The sequence below is a fragment of the Diorhabda carinulata genome, chromosome 11 (assembly GCF_026250575.1).
Source record: "Diorhabda carinulata isolate Delta chromosome 11, icDioCari1.1, whole genome shotgun sequence".
Lineage (NCBI taxonomy): Eukaryota > Metazoa > Arthropoda > Insecta > Coleoptera > Chrysomelidae > Diorhabda > Diorhabda carinulata.
This window is the reverse complement of record NC_079470.1, coordinates 4,121,612-4,145,376: the sequence shown is the minus strand read 5'-3', so window position 1 is coordinate 4,145,376 and position 23,765 is coordinate 4,121,612. Positions and strand designations below refer to the sequence as shown.

Below are 23,765 nucleotides of genomic sequence, written 5' to 3'. Positions count from 1 at the left end.
GACAGGTAAATATCAATGTAGATTATTGAAAATTTGTACTTTGTTATTAATAAAGTTACATTTAAAAAGTTTTATAACAATACAAAAAACAAATTTAATGTATTTAACTTGATAGAAAACTTATTTTCATATCAGGTTTTTTCATGATAAAGTTTTAAGGGGGGCCACCGCTTTTAATATGAGTAGATGCAGCAAAAGTTATGATATCAATAATATGTGCCTAGAATTTTTGGAAAAATGAGATGTTTTTGTTGTATTCAAAAAACCACCTAGGGGATAAAAAGTTTTTAAATGTGTGTTTTTGTATGTATTTCACGATTCTGAACCGAAAACCCAAAAAATAAAGAAAAATTATTTAATTATTACAAAATTCATCTAATTAATTCATACTACTAATGAAAAATTGTGATGTTAGTATTTTTTATAACGTCAAAAAAATTCATAGAGTTTACGTTTGAGCACCCCAAAATTTTTCCTCAAAATCCAATTTTCATGGAATTCCACTAATTTTTTCCGTTAAAAATGTTTTTTAGAAACGGGTAGCATTTTCGAAATTTTCATATGTGTGAAATTTGACGATGGTAAAATTTTTTTCCATTTCCATAAGAGATTTCGAAAATCACATCAGTTTTTGAGTGTGGCGATGGTTTCCGAGAAAATCAAATTTTGAACAACTTTCCTCACGTTCTTCGATAAAAAAATGTTTGTGGAGGAACTGATTTTTGAAAATTTCATATCAAAAACCCCCTAGTTCGAAATTTGATGTAAAAAACTATTCCATTTCTATAACTTTCGAAAATTTGAAAATATTTTTACAAAGTCAAAGTATTCAAAAAACTGTATCATCTATTTTTTTATAGGGATTTCGAAAATCACAACAGTTTTTGAGTGTGAACGATGGTTTCCGAGAAAATCTAATGTTGGATAACTTTCCTCACGTTCTTCGCTAAAAAAATGTTTGTGGAGGAACTGATTTTCGAAAATTTCATATCAAAAACCCCCTAGTTCGAAAATTGAGGTAAAAAACTTTTCCATTTCCATAACTTTCGAAAATTTGAAAATATTTTTACAAAGTCAAAGTATTCAAAAAACTGTATCAACTATTTTTTTATAGGGATTTCGAAAATCACAACAGTTTTTGAGTGTGAGCGATGTTTTCCGAGAAAATCTAATTTTGAATAACTTTCCTCACGTTCTTCGCTAAAAAAATGTTTGTGGAGAAACTGATTTTCGAAAATTTCATGTCAAAAACCCCCTAGTTCGAAATTTGATGTAAAAAACTTTTCCATTTCTATAACTTTCGAAAATTTGAAAATATTTTTACAAAGTCAAAGTTTTCAAAAAACTGTATCAACTATTTTTTTATAGGGATTTCGAAAATCACAACAGTTTTTGAGTGTGAGCGATGTTTTCCGAGAAAATCTAATTTTGAATAACTTTCCTCACGTTCTTCGCTAAAAAAATGTTTGTGGAGAAACTGATTTTCGAAAATTTCATGTCAAAAACCCCCTAGTTCGAAATTTGATGTAAAAAACTTTTCCATTTCTATAACTTTCGAAAATTTGAAAATATTTTTACAAAGTCAAAGTATTCAAAAAACTGTATCAACTATTTTTTTATAGGGATTTCGAAAATCACAACAGTTTTTGAGTGTGAACGATGGTTTCCGAGAAAATCTAATGTTGAATAACTTTCCTCACGTTCTTTGCTAAAAAAATGTTTGTGGAGAAACTGATTTTTGAAAATTTCATATCAAAAACCCCCTAGTTCGAAAATTGAGGTAAAAAACTTTTCCATTTCCATAACTTTCGAAAATTTGAAAATATTTTTACAAAGTCAAAGTATTCAAAAAACTGTATCAACTATTTTTTTATAGGGATTTCGAAAATCACAACAGTTTTTGAGTGTGAGCGATGTTTTCCGAGAAAATCTAATTTTGAATAACTTTCCTCACGTTCTTCGCTAAAAAAATGTTTGTGGAGAAACTGATTTTCGAAAATTTCATGTCAAAAACCCCCTAGTTCGAAATTTGATGTAAAAAACTTTTCCATTTCTATAACTTTCGAAAATTTGAAAATATTTTTACAAAGTCAAAGTATTCAAAAAACTGTATCAACTATTTTTTTATAGGGATTTCGAAAATCACAACAGTTTTTGAGTGTGAACGATGGTTTCCGAGAAAATCTAATGTTGAATAACTTTCCTCACGTTCTTTGCTAAAAAAATGTTTGTGGAGAAACTGATTTTTGAAAATTTCATATCAAAAACCCCCTAGTTCGAAAATTGAGGTAAAAAACTTTTCCATTTCCATAACTTTCGAAAATTTGAAAATATTTTTACAAAGTCAAAGTATTCAACAAACTGTATCAACTATTTTTTTATAGGGATTTCGAAAATCACAACAGTTTTTGAGTGTGAGCGATGTTTTCCGAGAAAATCTAATTTTGAATAACTTTCCTCACGTTCTTCGCTAAAAAAATGTTTGTGGAGAAACTGATTTTCGAAAATTTCATGTCAAAAACCCCCTAGTTCGAAATTTGATGTAAAAAACTTTTCCATTTCTATAACTTTCGAAAATTTGAAAATATTTTTACAAAGTCAAAGTATTCAAAAAACTGTATCAACTATTTTTTTATAGGGATTTCGAAAATCACAACAGTTTTTGAGTGTGAACGATGGTTTCCGAGAAAATCTAATGTTGAATAACTTTCCTCACGTTCTTTGCTAAAAAAATGTTTGTGGAGAAACTGATTTTTGAAAATTTCATATCAAAATCCCCCTAGTTCGAAATTTGATGTAAAAAACTTTTCCATTTCCATAACTTTCGAAAATTTGAAAATATTTTTACAAAGTCAAAGTATTCAAAAAACTGTATCAACTATTTTTTTATAGGGATTTCGAAAATCACAACAGTTTTTGAGTGTGAGCGATGTTTTCCGAGAAAATCTAATTTTGAATAACTTTCCTCACGTTCTTCGCTAAAAAAATGTTTGTGGAGGAACTGATTTTCGAAAATTTCATATCAAAAGCCCCCTAGTTCGAAATTTGATGTAAAAAACTTTTCCATTTCTATAACTTTTGAAAATTTGAAAATATTTTTACAAAGTCAAAGTATTCAAAAAACTGTATCATCTATTTTTTTATAGGGATTTCGAAAATCACAACAGTTTCTGAGTGTGAGCGATGTTTTCCGAGAAAATCTAATTTTGAACAACTTTCCTCACGTTCTTCGCTAAAAAAATGTTTGTGGAGAAACTGATTTTCGAAAATTTCATATCAAAAACCCCCTAGTTCGAAAATTGATGTAAAAAACTTTTCCATTTCTATAACTTTCGAAAATTTGAAAATATTTTTACAAAGTCAAAGTATTCAAAAAACTGTATCAACTATTTTTTTATAGGGATTTCGAAAATCACAACAGTTTTTGAGTGTGAGCGATGTTTTCCGAGAAAATCTAATTTTGAATAACTTTCCTCACGTTCTTCGCTAAAAAAATGTTTGTGGAGGAACTGATTTTCGAAAATTTCATATCAAAAGCCCCCTAGTTCGAAATTTGATGTAAAAAACTTTTCCATTTCTATAACTTTTGAAAATTTGAAAATATTTTTACAAAGTCAAAGTATTCAAAAAACTGTATCATCTATTTTTTTATAGGGATTTCGAAAATCACAACAGTTTCTGAGTGTGAGCGATGTTTTCCGAGAAAATCTAATTTTGAACAACTTTCCTCACGTTCTTCGCTAAAAAAATGTTTGTGGAGAAACTGATTTTCGAAAATTTCATGTCAAAAACCCCCTAGTTCGAAATTTGATGTAAAAAACTTTTCCATTTCTATAACTTTCGAAAATTTGAAAATATTTTTACAAAGTCAAAGTATTCAAAAAACTGTATCAACTATTTTTTTATAGGGATTTCGAAAATCACAACAGTTTTTGAGTGTGAACGATGGTTTCCGAGAAAATCTAATGTTGAATAACTTTCCTCACGTTCTTTGCTAAAAAAATGTTTGTGGAGAAACTGATTTTTGAAAATTTCATATCAAAATCCCCCTAGTTCGAAATTTGATGTAAAAAACTTTTCCATTTCCATAACTTTCGAAAATTTGAAAATATTTTTACAAAGTCAAAGTATTCAAAAAACTGTATCAACTATTTTTTTATAGGGATTTCGAAAATCACAACAGTTTTTGAGTGTGAGCGATGTTTTCCGAGAAAATCTAATTTTGAATAACTTTCCTCACGTTCTTCGCTAAAAAAATGTTTGTGGAGGAACTGATTTTCGAAAATTTCATATCAAAAGCCCCCTAGTTCGAAATTTGATGTAAAAAACTTTTCCATTTCTATAACTTTTGAAAATTTGAAAATATTTTTACAAAGTCAAAGTATTCAAAAAACTGTATCATCTATTTTTTTATAGGGATTTCGAAAATCACAACAGTTTCTGAGTGTGAGCGATGTTTTCCGAGAAAATCTAATTTTGAACAACTTTCCTCACGTTCTTCGAAAAAAAAAATGTTTGTGGAGAAACTGATTTTCGAAAATTTCATATCAAAAACCCCCTAGTTCGAAATTTGACGTAAATTTTTTTTCCATTTTCATAACGTTTCAGATTGAAAAGAATTGTTGTAATGGGGTTAACTTTACGTACTCTAGCGGTAGCTCAACGAAATTAAAATTAATTTTCACGCATTTCTAAAGTTAACTCGTTCCATTGAGACAACCAGTACAGAATTTCAATGAAACCCCATTATAAATAGTAAAATATACACGCCAATTTGGTCAATAACAATTTTCCTTCAACTCATTTCTAATGCAAATGATTATTTATAGCGGCCGTTAATAAAAGTTTTAACATTGAAATAAATATTCGCGTACGGGCAAATGATCCATATAAATCATCACATCGACATACTCGTTTCTCTCTCACTCTCTATTAGTAGTTATATCTCACAAGACTGGTTCATTTCTTGATATTTCATGCTTCCTCTTTAACATATATCTTGTTCTTCAGTTGCGACTAATTGCATCTCGGCAGTCACTCATCAGACTTGATCTGACTTGATTTCGAGTTGCAAATTTAACGTCGTACATTAGTTTCTATCGGGTGATCGTAAAAAAACATATTAACACACCCGGGAATACGATCATTAATTCATCTATGCAAATTGTACACAAGGTATTAATGTTGCTATTTTAATTAATATCAAGTTACGAGGATGGTACCAGAAGTATCTGGCATTAGCTCCATAAACTTCTATAATAAGAATCGTCACATCACCGACATCACATCTTCATTGATGTAGAATCTTTGACCATGTTTTCAAGTCTGGGAACAGGAAATATTCCGAGGGAGCTTGATCTGGCGAATAGGGTGCATGAAGTAGCAATTCAAAATCTAATTCATTTCTTTTTGGTCATTGTAATAACAGATGTGTGAGTTGGTGGAGTATCTTGATGAAACAACACTTTCTTTTAATCCAAATGCGGGTTTTGCTTAATTTCTTCGCTCCAAACGTTGCAATAAGTTTGCATAATACTCGCCGTTGATAGTTTTTCAAATTTCAAGATAGTCAATGAAAATTAACCCATGCGCATACCAAAAAACCGACGCCACGACTTTTCCTGCAGATGGAACGGTCTTTGCCTTCTTTGGAACTTTTTCAATCTATTATTTTGATCGTTTTTTGCCAAACACTCGATGAAAACATCTTCATAACACTGTTTTTGTTCCATTGTGGGCACAGCTTTCTCATATCCAAATTTTCAGTTAATATGCCCTCTTTGAAATGCCTACTATGTTTACTAGCTCGCGCATTTTCAGTCGACGATCAACCAGTGGATTTTCTTCAACATTTCTGGAGTAGGCACCTTAATTGTACAGTCTCGTTTAAACTCCAATATTTTACTGTGAAAACGAAGGAACAGTCTCCTCAAGAGTAGAATATAGTTCAGCTTTTGTATTACTTGGGCTATCGCTTTTCAAATAAAAGTATTAAATCACGTAACAATGACCAATTTTTTCCACTGAAAACTTTCCTTATTAATGAAGATATAATGAGATTAAAAATTATGACAAAAATCGAAATATCTCCAAAATACTCCATTTTTGGTATAAGATAACATTATACTTGAACTGATATTAAACATAACTGTATCTGCAATTACTTTTAATCAAAACGTTTCGCATCACAACCCGTATATGAAAAAATTTGTTTAGATTCGAAATTGTTCTGTCTAAGATTTAAATTGTATCGAATTTTTCAAGAAAAAAACTAGTACGTTCTTTTAGCATGAAAAAAAGGAACATCCTCAATCATCATTTCAATAACAGCGAATCAGTCATCATCATATATTTATCGTGACTGTTCCTTCTATCATTTTACAATCGTTTTCATCTGAATTCCGCCCACTCATTGTCCCTAGTTCAATCTGTATCTGTTTTATACATACATCTCATCACAATGGGCATCTTCATTTTTTTTCCTCAGAACCTCAACCCGTTGTTTGTAGCAGCGGGGTACGAATCTTCAAAAAAGTTGTCCTACGACTAGTTGATATTGTTACGAGGGGCGTTAATAAATTTAAACCCGTCCGGCCTGTCATCTTCTATATCTGCCTATGACGATGATAATTTAACTGTTCGAAAGAGGTACTACAACGAGACGCAATTAAAATTTCGAAACCAAAAAATATCTGGACTAATAATAGAATAGAAAAATAAAATAGAAAGTTCACCAACAAAGACAACATCTTTAATTGGCTCAAAACCATCAAATATCTTAAAAGGAGGATTTTACAGGTCGCGGTTGAGGGAAGATTTTGCAATGATTATTGGACATATTCGGGGCCATTTTTAATTAAAAGCTTTTCTTGAAAGAGAGCTACCTCATTATAAAATCTCATAGAGTTAGTATTAAAGATAGAGTGACATGTGTGAGGAATATACAACACGATAAAATAAGATCCCAGGTTTCTGAGTCAACCCACAAAAGGATAGTTATATACATCGAGGACAGCTGTAAAGAAAACGAAGGACCACTCGAATTAGATCCTTTTTTGCAGAAGAAGGTTGAAAAAGGTTTACCTGAGACAGCTAAAACACAAACAGACAGTACGATAACCTACCAACCGTGAAGATAAAGTATAATAGCCAACGGGCTAACCCTTAACAAAAAAAGAAGACCTCCGGAATCTCCTATAGAAGTTGGAGACGACAAAGAAGTCTACGCGCGAAAGACTTAGAGTAGTATACCGATTATCTTTTTCTTTACCTGTAATTCGAGCCCACTAGATCAATCTCCCATATTTCGCTCTCTCTATATTTAATATTAACTCCATGTAAGCTCCTACGATCATCACAAACTCTAATCATAAGAATATTTAATCTGGAAACATAATATCCCCACTGAGGATGTCGAAGCATTAGCCAGGAAAGTAGTTGTTTTCCCTTTTGAAGAACGGCGGAATATATTTTCGAAATATTGATTTTCGAAATTATTTCAAAGGTGAATAGCAGAAATTCTTTATTTCGATTCATTTTGCACACCTCATTTACCATCGAAATCTATATTATCCGGCAACTACCTAGATTTAGATCAATGGTTCGTAGTTGAAAATGAGGATTGCGCCACTTAGCGGTTTTTAGCGTTTTTTGGGAAATGTTTAATTACATGTACCAAATAGCAACACTTTTCCACGTTGTCTTCAGTTCGGGTCTCAAGCCCGAACGAGGGGTGTTAAACTGCTCTGATGAGATGTAATAACGTCGAAACTAGTCAGTAGTTACATCCTCTGCTTGCAATTGCGAGCCATTGGGGATGTTAATATCGACAAAAGGGTCGATTTCCATCACGTTCTAAATAGAAGTTGTAATTCAATATTCGTCTAGACATTAGCCAGGAAAGTAGTTGTTTTCCCCCTTCAATGACCGGCAGAATATATTTTCCAAATTATTTCAGAGGTGAAATCTGTAATCAATATTTATCAACACATTTTATAATGTTGTTTTTAAAGGTTTTGAAAATAAGATAATAAATATTTTGTCGAGATTTACATCACGAAATTGTTTATGTATGATAAAAGTCCAAACGTGTTTAGAAAAAACAGGATGTGGTTGACTTTACAAACTAAACTATTGAAATTTCAACGTATTATCTAGTTTTTAACTATATTTTAACAGCAATACAAAATTTGATGTTGAGTTTTGACAATAGGTCCTGAAAATATGTCAACTGGTCAACAGATTTTCGAATAGAAAAATTTATGCAATGAAGCAAAACGAAGAAGTCTTGTAAGTTTTAAATATACAGTATCGGTCAAAAGTTTTTCCTCAAATAATACATATTTAACAAATTTTTTTTTCATATTGTCGAACGTAGATCGAAATGGTGTATTATTCTTCAACTGTGAATTATTTCCTCGGTGTTTATGATTGTAGTTTATTCCCAGTTAGCCATGTGAGACGCGAAAACGTGCTGCGATTCAAACTTTTTGGACCAAGACCAAGACATAATTATGTGAGGCCGAATTAAAAATACCTCGATGTAGCATGGAATACAACGTGGAAAAAAATATTTCTCCACTAGGAGATTCGTTAAACGTATTGTATTGATCAGTAAACGAAATCGACGACTCACTGGCTCGGAGATAGCAGCTCAGATCAATGAATCTAGGGATCTGCCTTTGAGTACATCTATAATGAAAACGAGATTCAGAAAAGTTGACCTTTTTGGAAGGGTGGCGGTGAAGGAAGCTCCACTAAGACGTCAAATAAAAAAATTAAGAAGTTGGATTGGACAGAAAAACAAAAATTGGACATATTAAGAGTCTAGAACAAGCTATTAAGTTGTTTTTAATTGCATACTTATTACCTAATATTTTAGTTGGGATAGGAGTGTAATTCTGTTTATATTATAACCAGAATTACTTTTTTTTAATTATATATACAATCACCGATAAATTTTATTACAATGTGAAAGGCGGATTTAAGATATTTAACTGACGTATTGAAAGCAACGAAAATTCATTTTCATATGGTATTATTTTTCTTTTGTTTTTAAGAAATTATTATATTATAAAAATTTAATTTAACATATTTAAATATAAAATTTTAGATTTTAGAATGTGATATCACGATTTTAGTTAAAAAAATTAAGTCGCCTCGTCATGTGAACATTATAAAATTTTTCCGTTACCGTAACAATCATTTTATTCTATACTTTAGCAGTTCACTGTATTTTATTTGTTTTTCATTGTAAATACGAGAGTTTTTTATCTTTATTTGTTAACTTAAATTAATACTTTTTTAATCAAAACCGAGAAAAATGTTATAGAAATAGACATTGGTCGAATGATGAAGAGGAAGAAACGAATAAAGCTCAAGTAACAATGCCGTGTCTAATCGGTACAGGTCGGTGATCCGTACATCGATTATCTTCACTATCCACATTATTTTCAAGCAGCAGCGTTTTACAAATAAATTTTTGAAGGATATTCTGTGAGAAATAAAGAAAATAAAAAATAGAAAAGACCGATCTTCTTGGATAAGCCAATCAGACACCTTGATGAAACTTTTAACGTAACTGGACAAACTGTATGGCTTGTTCATGTGTTTTAACCTCGTACGTGTGGATGCTGAACACTAATCGATGTCGTGGTTTACACTTTCTTCTCTCTCCATGTACCAGTAGATCGTCTAGATGCCTATAACATTGAGATGGTGTCTAAAATTATCGTGATCGTATCTTACGCTAGTTGAAGCCCAGAAGTTGCCCTTGGAAAAGTTAATCAGGCAACTTGCTGAATATTTAAACCCTACTGGACAAACTGTAAGGAATGGCTTTGTAGCTGACGGTGGTTGGTCAAAAGACAAATCACCAGTCGTATTTCAGTCCAGTTTAAGCCGAGCAGTTGCTTGGTAAGACAGACAGAATGTACATCTATGTGTATGTATATGTTGTTTCATTTCAGGTGTTTCCAACCATTCCAGTAGAAACTGTCTTGCAATTAGCTTTCTCAGAGATGTGAGAGACCCGTCATCGCCCTAATAAAGATGTCCTTGGAGAAGTTAATCAAGAAACTCGCTCAATCTTTAAACATCGACAAACTATAATGCTTGATCTCCTTATATGTTGTTGTGGATCGTTCGAGTAGACTGTAGCATGGAGATAGCTTTGTAGATGACGGTGGTTGGTTAGAAGACAAATCACCAGTCGTATTTCACGTTAGTTTAAGCCGAGCAGTTGATTGATAAGATAGAAATTTATGTGTGCTTGTCTCATGTCTGGTGTTTCCATCCATTTCCGTAAAAACTGTCTTACGATTAGCTTTCTCAGAGATGCGATAAACCCATCATGACCTTACTAAAGATGTTCTTGGTAAAGTTAATTACGCAACTTCATGAACCTTTGAACGTCACTGCACAAACTGTAAGGCTTGACCTTCGCATGTATGTGAGCTCAACACTCAACTGATCTGCATTTTCTTTCTCTTCCATGTACCAGGGGTATTCTGAATCGTTCGCGATGCCTATAACATGGAGATGGCTTCTGAGATGACCGTGGTTGGTTAAAAGACCAGTTACCAGTCGTATTTCACTCCAGTTTAAGACGAGAAGTTGATTGAGAATACAGACACAATTTACTAACCATTCCGTAAAAACCCATCGTGATCCTCTAAAAACTACTAAAGATCTATGTCCTTGAAAATGTCAATCAGGCACTTTTTGAACTAAATTCTTCTCGCCCCATTATCTAATTTTATTGAGAAGAAAACGAGTTAAATATATTTTGATATACGTATACAATTAATCGTTAATTGAAGATCAAAGTAGACATTAACCTCTGACACAATCCAAGCGACGACATCTCGTACAGCCAACTAAGAACGACTCTTACAGGCTAATTAACGACCTTCAATGACCTTTATATGATCCTAATTTGTCTACCGAGCGGATCGTAGTTACCTAAGAAATTATAGTGCTTGGATATATCTATATACTTAGATTAATATTCTAATTATTTTCATACCTTCGGGTGGTTTTGTAATCAAAGTAGTGATTGATTATATGTACTAGAAATATCGGTAGCCACAACAAAATAATCGACAAAAAGGTGCGAACTAAAGTTATTTATTATACCTATGGTGAAATTGAGTTGGAACTAATTTTATTACCATATCAAAGTTTATGGTTTGATTTTAAAAATTACTCCTTTCTCCGTACGGGAATTTCAATGAAAAACTTAGTGTTCCAGTGATGTTTACACCGGAACCTTCATATATAATTAATTCTACTAATGTATATCAATATTTTAAGAAGAAATATTTATCATTGCAACCAGAAAAAAATATATCTACGTAATGCGGTTCATGAATTCTTAGCCTAACAAAGAAAAAAGATCAAAAGTCAAAACTTTCGTCAGGTCAGGGTAATAGAGTGGGTGTTCAGTATTTCTGAAGCCACATTCGTGTACAGTAGTCTTGGAAAGCGAAGTAGTGTGGACTGGAGGATTGTCGGTTAATTTTGTCACGCCTTTTTTCGTTAATTTTTTTGACGCAACTGCCTTAATAATTTGATCCCTTAAAGTCAATCAAAAGAATACTTTCGAAGTCTCAAAATATTGTACTTTTTCCGTGCTTTTCGGAACTTTTGTTTTGTTTTGACTCTTCTTTTCGATGCTATACAACATTCTACTCGACTCTGTTTTTGCACTGCGCTGAGAATTCGACACACCTAACTTGCACTAATTTTTGTCATACCAAATGCTCATGCAGTATCCTTAGAATCCTTTTTTTAAAAAGAAAAGAACTATTGATAGAAATAGCGGAATTGATCTTACTATTTATCGATATGTAAAAGGTCTCTGATATTGTATACTATGAAAATGACATACCTTGTTCGCATTCATCGATATCTTCTGAGCAGTCAATGCCTTTGTAACCAGAAGCACAACTGCACGTGTAGGATCCGTTTATGGGACTAGTGTCACAAATAGCGTCAGCGTGGCAGGGATTACTGGTACAAGCATCGTCCAAATGACAGAGAAGACCTGAAACAAAATAAAAGTAAATTCCATGTAGTTAATAGTAAAGCTTCTGAAAATTGATAAACCTGGGTGGTTAATTATGTTTTGAAAATATTTTCTAATTTTGCGTAAATGGTTTGAACGTTATAATCTCAATGAAGAAACAACTGATCGATATAGATCATCATGTAAGTGTATCAACACAGGGCATTAACGATCAGACAGGTTGATTCGATTTGTTTCTTCATTCAGAGCGACGGTAGAAACTGGATTAGTCAGTTAACCACTGGAAATGACACCTGGATGTTTGGGTTCGACCAAATTGTATGTAACGTTAATCGATATCTTCCTATTAGACATACAGTAATTGAATAAAATCTATATTAGCATTCTGAAGCGACTAAGCGTTTTCCGTGTACTACCTGAACTCACCAAGATATAGCACCACGACAACCACTACCCATTTTTCATTGATTGTGCAATAGTTTTTGGAAAAAAGGCATTCCAACTCTCCAAATCCCCACATCAAATTATGCTTAAAAAAATTTATCGTGGTGGCGTAGAAAAGGTCCAGACGATTATCTAGGATGCTTTGAAAGGTGGAAGTAGCTTTGGAAGCATTGTGTCGAGAGAAATACAGGAGGCGGTAGTCAATCCTGCGTTTTTGGATAAGGAGAAACAATGAGCAAAAGAAGTGGCAGTACGAGATCCGCTCAAATTTCTGAGAATGTCGCTCATGGGAATTTCCGACAGGTTTGTTCGAAGATTGCACCATCATCCTTACAAAATTCGAGTGGTTCATGCATTGAACGTAAGATTTTGCCGCCCGGCGGCAATTCTGCGAAACATTCTTGGGCATGGTTGAATAAAATGAGAATCTTGTTCACAACCTGTGGATGAGTGACGAGGTACATTTTCATCTCTCAGGATTTATGAACAAAGAAAACTTCATATACTGGAGTGATCAAAGCCCTCATAAAAAAACCTCTCCATTCAGTTGAGGTAACATTTTGGTGTGCCATGTCCTCATCGGGAATCATAGATCCATTTTTTTTTTCTCGAAAATGGTTGGGGGCAGTCTGTTGCCGTAAGGTTAATTTTCATTCATCGATTTCGTCAACATTCAGTGAATGATAAACCTCTATTCCAACAAGACGGAGTAATAAGCTATACGATGACACGTATGAGTGTGAATATTGTTTTTCAAATTATGTGAAACGGAGCGATTCCTTGGCCTACTTATTCACCCGAACTCACACCATGTGTAAGTAACTCAAGGAAAAAATCCGATTGGAAATCCTGAGAATTTCTCAGCTCATGTTTCATTACGTGATGGAAAATTTCAGAAATCGCCTGCATTCATCGGGAAGGACGCCATATGATAGGCGTTATTTTTTAATTGAGTTGATTAATTACATTTTTACGTTTCGTCAATTCTTTTTAATACACAAGAAGATTGTAACAATAAAATTTTGAAAAAAGCATTTGTTTATTTTTCACAGCCATTTCAAAAATGCAGGATTGACTGCCGCATCCTGTATGAATGTCAATAATAGCGCCATCTATCCTTATACAGACAAAGTGTGTAAGAACCGTTATAAGCAACAACACTATTGCCCGCTTTAAAAATACGTACGAATATTACACAGGATGTTATTAAAACGTATGAACCTCTATTATTAAAAGTGAGTCAAATTTTTTTTAATGGCATTTTAATTATACAGAAATTTCAAGTTGATTAATTATAACTTGTCTTAAAGCGAGAGAAATTTCGAATGCATCAATTTGAAGCTTTTCGGTGGTTCGCGTGTATTTTGAAAAAAAAGAAAAACTTTAACGACGTGTACAAATCTAGAAGGAAAACGTTTCTTTAATTATGTATACCCAATATTAAATTTGACGACAACGGGCTTTTTTTATTACAAAATTCATTCACGTCAACAATATCCCGGTTATTAGAGAGTCAATCAATTGGACAAAACAAGTTGAATTTTGGTATTATATGTATTTAGGTAGTGGTGGATTGGACAATGATCTTTCTGCGATTATGTGTTTTAAAGTCAATTTGCAATAGCATCGAATAAGTAGCTATGGTTCAATCTCGTATGTTCAAGATGGAGACTTCATCTCTACGATTTTTCGGTAGCACTGACCATTTGTCCTTCTATTCATTGAGCCCTTTATATTTTAGGGTTAAACAACGGATTTTATAATATAATAATGAACTATCTGGACAGGATAGTCCTTTCAAATAAAAAAAAAACAACGAAAATAGCGAAACGAGTGGTGGAGAAGAACTAACGCAGATATCAAAAGTTAACGACCGTCAGATGTTTAAACTGAAGTCTTTTTAATGTGATGTCTACCATAACTGTAGATAAATCAGTGTAGCAGTCGCCTGTGTTTAAGCGTTTTCAATATGGCCAAGAAAATGATTACGTTCCACGTCAAAAAACGGATGAAAATACGTATTCGTACTATTGATGAATCCATAGGAATGATTATTAGCGGCATATTTTACATGGAAATTTTAACATGCGAAAAGTATGTGTGTGGTTAATTTGAGTCTGTTGAAACTGCGAAATAAAAAGCGGCGCGCGTCGTCAAGGAACTGAAACAGTCAGAAAAATCAAGTGAAATATCTTGGAATCCACTCATATCAACAACGAAAATAATTATTAGTCAGATAAATATGTAGAATAGTGACAGGTAACGTCATATAACTGTAACTACTTATTGTTTTTATACTTTATCAATATAATTCTAATAGTTTTCTGCGGCTTCTCGTAAAGTTCGCTAAACTCTAGTTACGAGAAGTCGGTCTAGCTGAGCAGGGCCACACCTTTCTTCAACAGATTAAAGTGATACATAAATCGAAATAGGAATAACAATGCGTTCATTTTGACATATAAATATACGATTTGTATCGGAATTATGTTAAATTTGATTAATGTTGCAACTATAAAATTATCATTAGGAACGAATTCAATTATAGAGAGAAAAAAAACTGGAAATAACTCAAGACTTGACAATTGTAACGAGAAATTTATCTCGTTGATTTTGTTTCTAATTTATAAAGAAAATGCCATATATATACGGAGCGAGTCTTATTAGAAATAATATTCGTATTTTCAATTGCGATGTTTCATATAATACTAATATGTACAAGGTGTCTAAGTTTAGATATTTTGATGTCTCTGAAGACTGTAAATTAAGTAACGAAACGCGCGCCAAAGGGTGTATTTGTCGTAGCATTGTTTTCATTATCGATGATGTTGTTAAATGGCAATATTATCGTTTTGATGGATGTATAATGTAAACCTGTATCTATATGAAAATAGTACTACTCAAAAAAAAGTTTTACAAAATGAGAAGACGCACCATCTTATCGAAACCATGCTAGTAGACTATACGATTCAAGATTTCGACCAGAAAGAATCCACAGGGATAATTTTCCACCACATAAGCAATTTTTTAAGCATACGAAAAACATTGAAAACATAAAACTATACATAAAAAAAAATTTGAAACAGATAAATGCAAGTAACTGAAAGATTAAAATTCCCATAAGTTGATGGTGGATGTATAGCGACCGAGTTAACCCTTAACAAAAAAAAGACCTCTCGGAATCTCGCATAGAATTAGGAAGAGAAGAATGAGGCTACGCGCGAAACACGATGACACCTGTCGAAATGACAAGGGGTGTTGGAATATCCTGTTTAGCACCCAATTGCAGATTTACCCCTTTACGGAAAGGGTTTTTTTACGCGTGCCAAATATCATATTCCGATTAAGTGACAGAATATTGGGTCTATTTTTAGTTTCTTACAATCCCTACACAAAAATGTGTGTTGAATCTGCAAGAATTCGATCTACCGATGAGTAATTTCAAAGTTTTTAGATATCTACTTGAAAGACGACATATTAATATAAATAACATTTCATTCTTGTATTTCCCAGATTTTTTAGCATTTTCTAGTCCTGATCAACAATAATTTCCTAAACTAAACAGATCAAACATTCGAGGAATAATAAATTATAAAAAATTAAGTTATAGAACACTAAAGCAATCGAAAATAATCGATTTTTACTTTTCATTAGCAACTCGACGTAATTTGTTGTAGATTACGTCACATTAATGGTAGAATCGATTATTTTCGATTGCTCGAGTAATGTTTGTTATACAGAATACCGAAAACTTCTTCCAAACGCATTTATACTTGTTCATAGGCATTAAGGATCCAACTGTTTCACTAATTTCAAAACTTATATAACTAAATATATACTAAAAAAGTGTGTACATTCGTATATTTTGATTTTGTAACAATGTATATCTTTGAAGAGATTGACATACTGAGAAAAATTATCAAATTGTTGAAGGATGAGTTATACACGAGAAAAAAAGATCAAAAAGTTTGTACGCAATCGATTATTTCAGTTTCTTAACGAGATATAACTTTGACGAGTTTCATATACCGAGAAAAATGATTAAAATTTGTATAGGAGCGAGTTTTACATGATGACAAAGATAAAAAAAGTTTTTAAACTACAAAAAGTTTATGGATAGATTATTTTAGTTTCTTAACGAGATACAAGTTTGTCGAGAAAATTATACTCACAATACGTTTAATTAGATTTATATGATATTAAAATTATGAGATATTTGTTTTGTGAATTTTATATCTCAGTTATATTTCTAGATTTTACGTGGCTCTAGTCTTTTGACCCAAAATATCTCGGTAAAAGTCAAATTGACTATTTTTACGTCGAAAAGGGGGTGCTAATGCTCTTTACCACTCGCTTAGGTTAGTCAATTTGCCCCTTGACGAGATACTTTGGGTCATATAAGCCAAAAGAATAGATTTACGTGAAAAATGTATTCAACATTTTTTGTACAACTTTTTATGAATTCCATTTTTTGTTTGAAACTTTTTTCTCTAAAATCAATATTTTCTAATATATTTAGTAAAATTGTTATAACCTTGAAGGGTTGAATCAAGGACAAGCATTGAGAAAAATTCTTCCGGAATCACACCCGCTTTTTAGGTTTACTTTATCAATTTTCTCAATAATTTTTTCTTTGCATTCTATATATATTTAAACAAAACATACCTGTTTTTCCTGGTGTACATCTGCAATAAAAGCTGCCGACTCTATCGATGCAAGTGGCGCCGTTGAAACAAGCCGCTCCGGCGCAATCGTCAATATTGACCGAGCAATCAGGACCGGTCCATCCGTTGACGCAGATACAAGAAAAGCCACCGATGCTGTTAGTACAAGTGGCTCCGTTTTGACATACCGTAGGACGCATCGAACATTCATCGACGTCTCTTTCGCAGAAAGTACCCGTATAAGTTGATGGACATTTGCAGGTGTAGCTGTTAACACCATCGATGCAAACGCCACCATTTTGGCATTGATTTCCGGGACAATCGTCGATGTTTTCTTCGCAATTTGGACCTCGGAAACCTGAAACAACATATAATATTGCTTAAAATAAGTTTTCGATTCAATTTGAGTCAAAAATACACTTATTTCTATTAGAACATATGAAATATTTAAATTTTGACGCGTATTTCGATATTTATCTAGAAAAAAACAAAGAAATAGATCAAAACGTTTATTTTTTACCTGTTCTAAAAAATAAATTTCAATCAGACGAGACCTAATTTATCAACAAAACCATTTAAACTTTAATAAGAAAATCAAAGTATTCTTTTAACTTCTTTATCACACCTCGTATGTTTGGAATAACTTAGCACTTATATTACGAGAAAGAGATAGACAATTTTCTGATAACATATGTCAAAATTGATAGATAGATTAGTTTTAATAGTCATATTGTAGAAAACTGTTGCGCTAAGTGCTTAAGATTATTTTTTACGTTGAGGAAACCAAGGAAAAGTTACGTGAATATTATCCTGGAAGTGCTTCGTTCTATGGAATAATTTTTAAGATCAATAAGGACAATAAGGAGTCAATAAGGAGAGGGAAACGTTCATTCGAACGTTCTTTTGGCCCAAACAAGCGGATGCATGCTTTTGATGTGCCAATAGCATCTTCTATCTCTCTAATTTCAATCTGACGGTCATTCGATACCATTTGGTGAATTTTTTGAAGACTATCACTGGTTACTGCAGTTTACGTTCGTCTCTAACATTCGTCGTTAGTCAAGCTGTGTTAGTAACATCTTTAGGTTGAGGTCGGAAAATATTCAAACAATCATTTGTACTCCAAAAGGGAAAATGATAACTGATGATTTTTCTACATATTTACATGACAAAATCAGGAGAAAACGACCGCGTTTGTTGCGGAAAAAAATATTGTTATATTAAGACAATTCTCCTGTCCAATCGTCCGCAATTGTTGCATATAAATGAGCCTAACTACATTGACATCAATGTTCCGTCCGTAGTAATCGCCGGATCTGGCTCACTTCGATTATATTTTGTTTCCAAGCTTGCGAAAATGGCTTGGTGGGAATCGATATCTGTCAAATGAAGAAGTAACAGCAGAGGTGAATGTTGATTTTACGGTAATTGGTCTAATTTTGTATATTTTCCTCTCTATATATATTTTTCTTCGAATTCCAACTTGTTTCCTGGAGTTATTTATTCTTCTTGTTAACATAAAATGTGGTTTGTTCTATCCTCTGACATTTGTGTTTAATTCAATTCACTTTTCACGAATTTAACCCGACAAGACTGAATCCTGTAAAATGTATTTCGCCATTGAAAAACACTGCTGCGCATTTTACTACCACTTACAAGACAACAAATATCTATATCTATACAAAATACAATGTTGCATATATAAATTCTAAATAAATTTGTTATCGAATGTATACCGCAGAAACAGCTTTACACGATCGTAGCGTGCCGTGTACTTATCGTGTTCTTTTTATTTTGTTTTCTCTCTTCTCCTCTCTTTCCGTCTTAGATCTCATGAATATATTTTATCACTGAGACGTACTACATTGTTTCAATCAATTCAATCAATTTAGTCCAGGCGAGATAACCCAAAAAATCATCATCTTGCTTAGTTTTCCACGATATGTGTGAAACTTTGTATTTCGGTCGGACATATCTTTATCCGTGGTCTAAAATAATTTTTTTTTTCATTTTCAAAAACAACTGTTTGTGTCGAATTTCAAGGCAACTTTTCATTTTTTTCTTACAGCTTCGTTGCTGGTGACTTTACATAAAAAAAGTTCAATCCTTCTTTTCTTGTTATTAAAAGAACTACAAAAGTAGACGTTGAAAAATATTAATTAGTTCAAGAGATAAATTGTTGTTTCTAGATAAACAATTATAAAGGAGTGTAGTTATTTTGTCACTAAAGCCTTTTTTTACGTAAGTGCCCTGGCCTATTCAAGTAAAGCAGTAATTACGAAATATTTCCCCATAAAATTAAATATTTTCACCTAGAATGCATTAAGTATTTCATGCCATTATAAATAACTGTTTATTTAAATAATAAATAAGTCTATTAATTTTAAATCAAATAATTTTAACTGAATGAGTTTGCCCAGTTAAAAAAAAGATCAAAATCGGCCCAATAGTTATTGAGATAATTAATATTTTTCAGCGCTCCGCACTTATACTGCTACCAAATACACATTTTCAATTATAGATTATTGAAACTTTTATTGATAAAAATTTCAAGCTTTCCCTACAAAATGACGCAAAAAACATTCCTTAATATTGAAAAACCAAACCGCTCTGAATTTAAACAAAAATGTCTAACTTCGCCCCAAATTAGACTGCCAGCTTTCCGAATATGACATTGGTATTACGATATTTTTATAAAATGTTTAAAAAACAATAAATTGTTTATGAATTTTTTGAACACTTTTTTGAGGTTAAAAAAAATTCGAAAAACTGAGACGTGGGATTTTTAGTTCAACTCTTCTCTTTCCAACGCGACTTTCCAAATGATGATAGGACCATCCGGTGAGCAAGAATGGCCCTTTGAAAAAAGGGGCCTTCTATGGTTTAATTGCCATTTTGTAAAAACCATTGGGGCCACATCTTTAGAGCATTGATCAAGTACATCGAGATCTCGGTTTTCAGTGAATAAGAAACCTTTATATTTAAAATTAAACAAATTATAAACAATTTAAAAAGTTAAAAATTTTCTCCTTTCGGTTAAATTATATAAGCAACAAATTATCGAAATTTAATTTATAAAAGTTTATTTGGAAGATTTTTCAATTCTTTACAATATTGCCCAAAGTAACAACGACAAGTCTGGCATAGGTTCAGCGCAAAACGCAAAAAACAAAATTTGTACCGATTTTTCGGTGTTTTTATTGTTTAAAAAAATAAAGCATAGACAAAAAATGTTGAATTTTATGCACATAACTTTTATTTAACTCTTAGAACACGATGACGTTGTTTTGGTAGCCCTAATCACAGGACAAGTGGAAAGGGTCTATAATAGATACAACTCAGATATGGATTTCGGTTCTGTAGAAGAGAGGAGGAAACTAATATTACCATTACCATTACATGAAAAAAGGAAGAAGTTCCTGCAATTTGACCCAGTGGAAGAATCTCGCTTCCGAGCCAGCGATGCCCGAAGCACTCTCCAGTTCTGGGGAGAATGAATAACCTAGATAATAGGACCTCCATATGATCAACAATAGCAACCCTTATAGACATTTTCAATTTAAAGGTAGATTATACTGGATTTTTGTTCAAGTGATGAGAGAGATTTCATGGAAAAAGCTATTTTCCTATGATATACGATATGTTTTAGAAATGAAGAGAAAATGGTGGTTCGTGTTATTCATAAATCAAGTAAAGTACAGGTTTCAGACATCTGGGACCTCGATAAATGGATATTGTCATCGAAAACGCCAAATTAATGTTTTTATTATGATTCTAAACCATAACGATACGGTAAGTGCAAGCAAAAGTTATTTTTACTATACTTTTACCGCTTTTACATTCCAATCCATTCCGTTTACATCCCTTCTAGTTTTTTTTTTTTCGAATTTCATCCCAAATTTAATAGTCACAATCGTACTTCTTAATAACGTTACAAACGGTTTCCATACTTTAACATCTTGCAGTATTCTGAATGAATGTACAGGTATTTTCAACGAAACTTTGATAAACATCCAAAGGATTATTAAATTATTAGTTACGGTCCTTAATTAAGCACTTTTAAGTCGATTTTAGGTTGAATCTACTTCTTAGAAACGTTTCACAATCCTCCAAACCGTAGATTTGGTAATTTACTTACGATTTGGGTACCTAAGTATCATTAAATAAGTGAGCTACCTCATCAAAAGTTCTACGATCACGATAACCTCTCATCACATTAATTGTTAATATTTCCTGTTTGGTGAGCATGAAGTATGATAAGCACTAATAAAAAAAAATTTAAAGACAATGACAAAAATTTTTTAATCAAACTCAATTCAATGAAATCATTCAACTTTGGAATTATTGAAAGTAGAATTAAGCGGTTTTTCTGTAGCATTTTCACAATATTTTGATGAAATTGCTTAGGACTTCTTATCATTGTCAGAATTAATTATTTTATATACGAGGGTTGCCTTTTAAGTTATTACAAACAGAAACGCACAAATTCGAAACAAAATGTTTTGTTGCTTTCCGAAATTTTCGCGGATGCTCAAAACATTTTTTCCATTATGAAACTGATATCGTGAAAAAATAAAGTATTCAACAACTTCTTGAGGTGATGAAAATTTTTCATGTCCTTCAAAAATAAGTTGTTTGACGTGTTGGCCTGCGGAATCCATCTGGAACGTATATTTGTCACATCTAAATGTTCATGCAAATCGATTGTACTGCAGTCTGCGATATCTTGAGAGATGTGTCTTTTTTTTTGAAATTTTTCGAAATGATAACCGATTTTGGGCAACATTCATCACAGATGCACGAACATCACGAAATTCTGCATACCAATTGAAAACGGTCTTCTCTGAAGGTGCTTCATTACCAAAAAGCTTTTTTTTAAATCAATAACCAACCACTAGAGCACTCCATGGACAGAACAACACTGTGACTAAAGAAAATAAACAACAATTTTCCAAAACTGGTGCATAAAAGTTGGAAGAAGCGACAAAATAAGAAATATGGCAACAAATGGGAGTAGAACGCTCAATAAAAATGAAACTGGGAAATATATAGTTTTGCTATGGTATAGTCACATCTGAAGAATGCAGAACAAATATGGTCAAAACGAATATTGGAATGGGAGAGTCTACGGAAAACACCATAAACTCTAACATAGGCAACATACATTACACGTGCGATGATAGATAGCGTTTCTTGCTATTCCATGTTATTTTATTTTCCATGGTATTGATGACTTTTTCATCTATTTTATAAATATTGAGAAGTATGTCTCATGTAAACAGTATCATAATGATTACATGGATAAATTAATTTAATTTTTTGTAGTAGAAAGACAGTTTCCCACAATATTGTCTTCCCTTGTTACTGAAAAGAACAATCATTCCTTTAATTTTGATGTCTTAAGTCTTACTTCTAGTTGTATAAGCACTTTCGACATTACAAGTTCACATCATGAGTTTGTTTTTTAGTTTTTAGACGTAATACTTTTCACATTTTTCCTTCTGCTCATTTTTCCCAAGTTTTTTTTTCTATAATTTGTAGAGTTCTGGTTTGCACAGTCATTTTTCTACAGTCACCCTGAAAGAGACCAGTTTCTTTCTTATGTAAACATCTCCAAAAATTCTTTTTTCTTGTACTGTTTATTATCAAATTATGTTCTATTTGTCTAACGTACTGATGATTCTTAAATCTATTTTCTGGTAGGTGAGATGTCTGTCCCACGTAAACAGCTATTATAGGGAGTTTTATATATAATATTATATCTTTGGTAATTTAATTTTAGAAATATTAAAGTGTTTTGAAAATGAGTTATATCCTTCATGACTTCACCAACCTTTATATTTATAATTACGATGAAAAATGTTTAATATGATAATGAGAATGATTCAAAATAGAAATTGAAATGTTGATGTAGATTTATCGAGTTTTTTACGAGGGTCATCTGAAATGAAGTTCCATATTGTATCGAAGAAGCTAAAATTCATAGATTGTAGTACTAGAAAGAATTACTCAAAATATAATTTTGTTACAATTAAATAGCGAAAATTCGTCGCGAAATTATTTATCCTTCTACAGACACTAGTGGTGTGATGCGTTTTTTCTCTTTTCAAATCAATTTTGCAAACGTCTGAATATAAAATATTATCTCACTGTTATAGAAAAATTTGCATACAATGCAGCACTCCACCTTTCACTCTAGAAAGGGACAGACATTAAATCAATTACTGGTTTCCCAATTCTTATACTAGTCACATTATAAACACACAGGACCGTATCAAGGAAACTTTTTTATTAAATCATTGGTTTATTCATAGCTAATTAAAATAGAAGAATTGCATTGGTAAAATATATGAACTACATGTTCATATCATTGAGGGATTTAATTATAAAACTGAGGAATTAATTGGGAAATATCCATGGGAAAAAATAAATAGTTCGTAAGATAGTATAAGCTGTTATTATTCTTATAAAATGTCCTTATAATCTGAAGCGTGTTCAAAAGCTATATTTACAATTTTTTTAATTGTTAGAAAACTGGACAATATGCGAAGAATGATCCACCAACGAAAGTAGGAACGAAAACAAAAGTATTTCATTTTTTTTATATTTTTGCTTAGAAGCCAATAGAAAAC

At 32.1% G+C, this 23,765-nt stretch overlaps 1 protein-coding gene across 2 annotated transcripts in view; it reads right to left on the bottom strand.

The window, feature by feature from the left end:
• LOC130899596 (neurogenic locus Notch protein) overlaps positions 1-23,765 on the bottom strand; it is a 262,147-nt gene that overhangs the window by 43,913 nt on the left and 194,469 nt on the right. For both annotated transcript variants that reach the window (XM_057809656.1, XM_057809657.1), the window contains exons 6-7: positions 17,135-17,491; positions 11,891-12,046 (exon numbers count right to left, since the gene is read on the bottom strand). In XM_057809656.1, the coding sequence (XP_057665639.1) occupies positions 11,891-12,046; positions 17,135-17,491 (513 nt within the window). The remainder of the gene's footprint in view (positions 1-11,890; positions 12,047-17,134; positions 17,492-23,765) is intronic.